The sequence below is a fragment of the Sceloporus occidentalis genome, unplaced genomic scaffold, assembly GCF_023333645.1.
Source record: "Sceloporus occidentalis isolate IW3139 unplaced genomic scaffold, rSceOcc1.0.p SCAF_8, whole genome shotgun sequence".
Taxonomy (NCBI): domain Eukaryota; kingdom Metazoa; phylum Chordata; class Lepidosauria; order Squamata; family Phrynosomatidae; genus Sceloporus; species Sceloporus occidentalis.
The window spans coordinates 9,416,276-9,422,703 of record NW_028316988.1 but is presented as its reverse complement, the minus strand read 5'-3'; the positions used below and the strand labels follow the sequence as shown (position 1 = coordinate 9,422,703).

General features: G+C 46.4%; 1 protein-coding gene across 1 annotated transcript; it reads right to left on the bottom strand.

The window, feature by feature from the left end:
• Positions 1–235: 235 nt before the first annotated feature.
• On the bottom strand, positions 236–6,149 carry LOC149307827 (arylacetamide deacetylase-like 4). The gene is made up of 4 exons (XM_089536946.1): positions 6,051–6,149; positions 4,603–4,819; positions 3,376–3,439; positions 236–989 (listed from the first exon to the last, which is right to left on the bottom strand). Exons 1-4 carry the CDS (start codon positions 6,063–6,065, stop codon positions 236–238), a joined length of 1,050 nt encoding a protein of 349 aa, XP_089393072.1. The 5' UTR covers positions 6,066–6,149.
• Between the last annotated feature and the right edge of the window lie 279 nt (positions 6,150–6,428).

The window sequence follows — 6,428 nt, the reverse complement described above, 5'->3', positions numbered from 1 at the left end:
GTTGTTGTTGTTGTGTGCCTTCAATTCATTTCTAATTTATGGCAACCCTAAGGTGAACCTATCATAGGGCTTCCTTGGCAAGATTAGTCAAGAGAGGACTTGCCATTGCCATCCTCTGAGGCTGAGAGAGTAAGACTTGCCCAAGGTCCCACAATGGGTTTCCATGGCCAAGCCAAGATTCAAACCCTCATCTTTCAGTGTCCTAGTCCAACACTCAAACCTTCACCACTCTGTCTTACAAACTTTTAATGTAGCCTACTATACTCTCTAAGCCTAGCCGAGCACCTGCAAAGGAGAATAGGCAGTGGTCAATAAAATATACAACCCCGTGGAACCCATCTTCAAGCTGGTACCACGTGACTTTAACCCCGTTGTCCTCTAACCGCTTCTTATACAAACACCCATCATCCATGAACACATCAGCTGTGCAGGTTAGGATATACATTTCGGGGAGCTGTCGGATCACAGTGTCTTCAGCTATAAGTGGGGAAAACGTGGGCTCAAAGACCTCGTCCGCCGATCCCTCTGGCCAAGTCGGGGCATCATCCTCACATTCAAACTCTTCTGGTTTCTTCTCCGGCCAAAGCCACTTGCCGTACTTCAGTCTCTTCTCCTTAGACATGTGAAAGCCTTTTAGAGCCTTTGATGTCAATGCCAAATCCTTCTGAAGATACTGGAGACCAAATTCCACCACGTGTCTTTGGCTCAAAAGGGGCATGCGGCCGTTTCTCTGATAGGAAGGCAGGTTGAAGTCGATCCCCTGGAGGAAAGGGTAGATCAGGATCTGGCTGCGGACTTTGGGAAGATCTGTTCTGGACACCAGGCTCTGACAAACGGCAGCCGCAAGTGTGCCTCCGCTGCTGTCTCCACAAATGATGACTGAGGCAGGATCGACTCCAAAGTCCTCCACGTTCTTCAGGAAATGTACTGCGGCCTTAAAACAGTCCAAGAACTGGGCTGGGTAAGGATTCGTTGGCGCCAAACGATACCTGAAAGAAAGACGCAGGCATAGCATCATTTCGTAGCTATCTCCGAACTACAGTCATCCCTCCATTTTTGCGGTTTTGATATTGGCAGATTTGATTATTCACGGATTTGATGAATATGTTCTCTCTAGGAATATCTAGGTCCTCCAGTGCAACTCTATGGTCAACTTTAACCAAAAGTTGCACTGAAAGACCTAGAGATTCCCAGACGGAACACTCTACTAGGCCTTTGTAGCTCCTCTGGCACAGTTCTATGGTCAGTGTCTGTTGGACATTGACCACAGAGTTGCACCGGAGGACCTAGAGATTCCTAGACAGAATGCTCTACTAAGCCTTTGTACCTCCTCCAATGCAGTTCTATGGTCAGTGTCTGTTGGACGTTGACCACAGACTTGCACCGGAGGACCTAGAGATTCCTAGAGAGAATGCTCTACTATGCCTTTGTACCTCCTCCAGCACAGTACTATGGTCAGTGTCTGTCGGACGTTGGCCAAAGAGTTGCACTGAAAGACCTAGAGATTCCTAGAGAGGACACTCTACTAGACCTTTGTATCTCCTCCAATGCAGTTCTATGGTCAGTGTCTGTTGGACGTTGGCCAAAGAGTTGCAATGAAAGACCTAGAGATTCCTACAGAGGCGTTCTCTCAGATAAAAACATGGTGTCTTTGTTATTTGTGGTTTTTCCATATTCATGGGGGTCTTGTGCCCCTAACCCTAGTGAATATGGAGGGACAAGTCTACTTTCTTGTTTGTTTGTTTATTTGTTGTGGTTGTTATTGGCCACCCTTGAGTTATTCTCATCTCATGGTGACCCTTTGGATGAGACATCTCCAAGACTACCTGTCTTCCACTACATTTCTTAGTCCTTGTGGACTCATACCTGCGACCTCCTTAATGGAGTCCATCCATCAAGCATGTGGTCTTCCTCTCTTTCTCCTTCCCTCCACCTTTCCTAGCAATAACGTCTTTTCCAGCGAGTTGTGTCTTCTCATGACATGGCCAAACTATGGCGACCTCAATTTGAATCGTCTTGGCTTGTTCATTTACTTCCCACTTACTCATCAAACGTCTCCAGGTTGTGGTTTCTGACCTTTTCTATGCTCCACAACCTCTAGGAAATGTCCGATTAAAGTCAGCACCCCTCATAAAAGTAATATCACATTCAAAAAAGGAAGAAGGCTAATTTTTAATTTCTGAACCACAAATCGAACCCATACAATTCTGTGGGTGAACAAACTGGATTTTGTTAAAATATAAGCTTTTAACTCGGTGCGCAAGATGCAAATCTAAACTGAGCCATCAGCTTCTAATTTATTCCGGAGGGAAACTGAGTGACAACTCGTGACTTATCACTCAAGGATGCAAGCCCCTCTGTCGCAGCCTCTGAAATTCCATCTTGCAACCCCTGGTTTGGGAAACCCATCTTAAAATATGTTCAAATACAGTGCGACCTCTGCATTCACAAGTTGTTTCTGACTCACGGCAACCCTAAGGCAAACCTAGGATGCAAGATTTGTTCAGAGGAGGTTTGCTATTGCCTTCCCCTGAGAGAGTGTGACCTGTCCATAGGAATAGCTTATAAAATTACATCACTTTGGCGAAAATCTAGTTGTAGATCTTCAGCCTTGTGAGCCCTGTTTCCACTACGCAACGACCCATAACAATGTTCTTTGTCTGCTTTGCCTTTGGTTGCATCCACGGTGGGGTACAGATCGCCAGAAAGAGGCGCTTCCCTGATGCCTCTCTTTGCTCCGCAGGAGCACTGCAGCAACCAAATTGAGCGGCGCTGCTGTGGCGCAAAAAAGGAGCGCTCAGAAGCAGCTCCTTTTTGTGGCGTTGCTGCAATGCTGCAAAGCACCAGAACTGAAGCGGTGCTGTCGCAGCTGTGCCGCCCTGTCTGGAAGCGGCACAGCTGCGATGTCACCATTCTGTGCCCTGTCTGGTGGGCACGCCACAGCTGTGGCGTCCTCATCATGTGCGAGGGTTGCCGGTCATGTGGGTGCTCTGCCCACCAGGCAACCCTCGCACATGACGATGGCGCTGCAAAGGCCCATCTGTTCCGGGCCTCTACTACAGAATTAATGCAGTTTGGCACCGCCTTAATTATCACGGCTGAATGCTATGGAGTCCTGGGATTTGTAGTTTTGTCTGTCAGTGTGCTCTGGTGCCACCCCAAACTACAAATCCCATCTTCCCAGGGCAATGAAAGTGGTGTCAAACTGCATTCATCCTTCCTGATGGCAGCAGTCCAAGTCTTCATTTTCTTGTTTGTTGCTGTTGTCATTGCTGTTGTCTCTGCTTATCCGCCCAAGTAGTTTGACTTTGCTTTTGATGGACTACAATAAGAAATGTATTTCTCGATCCTTCACATGCAAACGTTGCCACTTACTCAACAGAGGCCACGAGGGAATTGCTGTTCTTTGCAATGTGCCGGCACACTCTTTCATAAGCATCTAGGAGGGAAATTAATAGGATTATTTATATATGCTTAACAAAAATAATATGCCACCCATACCTTGGGTGAAACATTTCAAGCAGGTTGTTTTTTGTTGTGTTCCTTCGAGTTGTTTTTGACTGATGGCAACCCTAAGGCGAATCTATCACAGGGTTTTCTAGGGCTCAGGTTGTGCGATTCGCCCAAGGACAGCCAATGGGTTTCAATGGCGACGCACAGAATCCTAAACCGGAGACAACTTGGGAAGTGTCTAGCAATGTTGGAATGAAGTAGCATTAGCATTGTTGCTGTTGTTGTGTGCCTTCCAATCATTTCCATTGTGTGGCAACCCTATAATTATGTAGCATTACCATGAAACTGTTGTTATTGTGTGCCTTCGAATCATTTCCAATGCGCGGCAACCCTAAAGTGACCTTATTATGGGGTTTTCTGGGGCTGTGTGTGTCTTGCCCAAGGCCACCCTATGGGTTTCCACAGCTGAGTGGGGAATCGAACCCTGGACTCTGGAGTTGTAGCCCAGCGCTCAAAGCACCACATCACACTGGTTCAGGTTGTAAACCCTTACAAACTAGGCCCACTCTCAAGATCTGCTCTCTTCTACCTGATTCAACCGTGAAAAGGGCAATGTTCTCTAGCCGCTGCGCCAAGTATAGTGAGCATCCTGCAGAAATCCTACAGGTGCAGCTTCTCCAATCCTGGCTCTACATCAGTGGTTCCCAAACTGTGGGTCGCAACCCCTTTGGGGGTCGAATGACCCTTTCACAGGGGTCCCCTAAGACCATCAAAAAGCACATATTTCCAATTGTCTTAGGAACTGAGACACCGCAGTTTTATGGTTGGGGGCCACCACAACATGATGAACCTTCCTAAAGGGCTGTTGCATTAGGAAGCAACAACATGTGCCTAAAGAATTCCTGCCTGCTGCTTCTGCATAAGGCACAGTGCTGTGTTTTTCCTCATGCACCAACCAGTGCCCTTAACCAGCAAGTTCAGATTCTCCAGTTGCTTCCTACAAGTAGTAAATGTCATCCAGACACCTCCACAAAAAGGTGTGTTGCTTTTACCAAAGCTGGTAACGTTCTGCTGGGTGCAATCTGCCCATGATTTTATGCCCATCTGTGTTCTCTTCATGTGCTCCAGTGTATCATTTTGGTTCCTTACCCACGCTTCCGTATAATCCGATGCCGCCATGGAAGTACAAGATTCCTCTCCTTCGTCCGTCGCATGGACTTCTTGGCTGATACATCCTCACGGGAAGGCCATCCAAAATCAAATTCGTGATGGAGAGGTGAGGATCTCTCCCAGGTGGGATGCCGTCCATTACTGACCTCAAAATGTCATAGCCATTGGAGAGGCGCATTTTCTTTAAGACAGCGACCTGTAGGAAAGGACAGAGCTAACCAGTACCTATGGGATTAAACAACATTGCTGAATATACTTATTCTGAAGATGCCTGTGATGATGATAACTGTACATTTATACATTTAAATTTTAACCCGGGAACTCTCCTTTTAGACTATACTTCTTTTCTCATCTCAGTTGACTGTTTCAAAGCAGACCGCATCTAAATGGGATCAATCCAGAAGATTTGTTAGCAGTTTGGATGTGGAGGGACCCAGGCTGTATCCGCGATGCAGAAATACCCCCAGTTAAAACACCCCTTTAAAACTGCCATGGCCCAATGCAATGAGATCTGTAGTTTTGTGAGACCTTTAGCCTTCTCTGTCGGAGAGCACTGATGCCATAACAAACCGCAATTCCCAGGATGCTATGGCACTGAGCCAGGGCAGTTAAAGTGGTGCCCAAATGGATTGTTTCTGCAGTGCGGATGCAGCCCCAGAGGTCCAGAGAGCGAGCCTGATTTGGTTCAGGGCTGGAGATCTATCTGATTCCAAAGGATTATCCTAAAAATCTATAGCATCTTTCACTTCTCGTTTCATGAGGTGCCTCATTTCTTCGTTGTAACCATTTAGGGAGGTGCCATCCTGAATAAATTACCAGTGCCACCATACCAATCTGAGTGCCTGCAAAAACTGGCAAAAGCTTGCAGGTTTTAGCCAGACCATGCAATAAGAGAGAACATCACCAAGTAGCAGAAGTGCATCAGTTACTGCTTAGGTCTGTACATAACGTATCAAAGAAAGCCAACTGTTTTCCCTCTCCCTTTCCATGTTTTAATCTAAGGACCCTTTCCAGAGGTACCTAAGAGTCCTCTTTCCCATTTCTTGCCCTTCATTCTATAGCCTTCTTCTATACTGTCCAAATGCTTTTTTCCACCTGCCTTAGTAAACTATGCAATAGCGCCTCAGTGCTTTACCACTATCTGGGCAGATTATCACATGTGGCATTCAAACCACAATTATAGTCCTAAAATAGTGCCTTTGGCGAGACTTATCACACGACATCGCCTCCGACCTGTAGCTCCTGTGTCTCCCAAGGATATCCCTGTCCCTTTTCATTGATGGGGAAAACCCATCGACCCAATCATATAGTTGATGCACAAAAATTGCACCCGTCCCGTGTCTTTTCCACCTTCCTTAAAGACCATCTCTTCAGCAGACTGGGCTTTCCTAGAGGAAAGGAAACATGAGGAAATGATCGAAACTTACCAGACCGAATAGCATGATCAATAGGCAATGTAAGACTCTCAGCTTGAAGGGCTGGGAGACCTTAGGAGGGATATCCGTATTGGAGAGATGGAAATAAACGGCCCATATGGCAAGCAGAGAAAGACCAAGGAATAATATGGTCCCAAAGACCGTAAGGACCCAAAGGAAATCCATCTGTCCACCTCGCCCTGGGATGTTTGTTTCAGGAGGCTACCGATGTTTCTTTTTAGGCAGCCATTCAATAATGTGTTACTGCCCACATCTGTCGCAAGTCTAAATTAAAATGTAAAAAGAAGATGAACTGAGATAAAACCTGTCGCACCACATATTAGTCAGATTTTGGCATCTTAATGCTTACTTAACCATCAGGTACAGTGT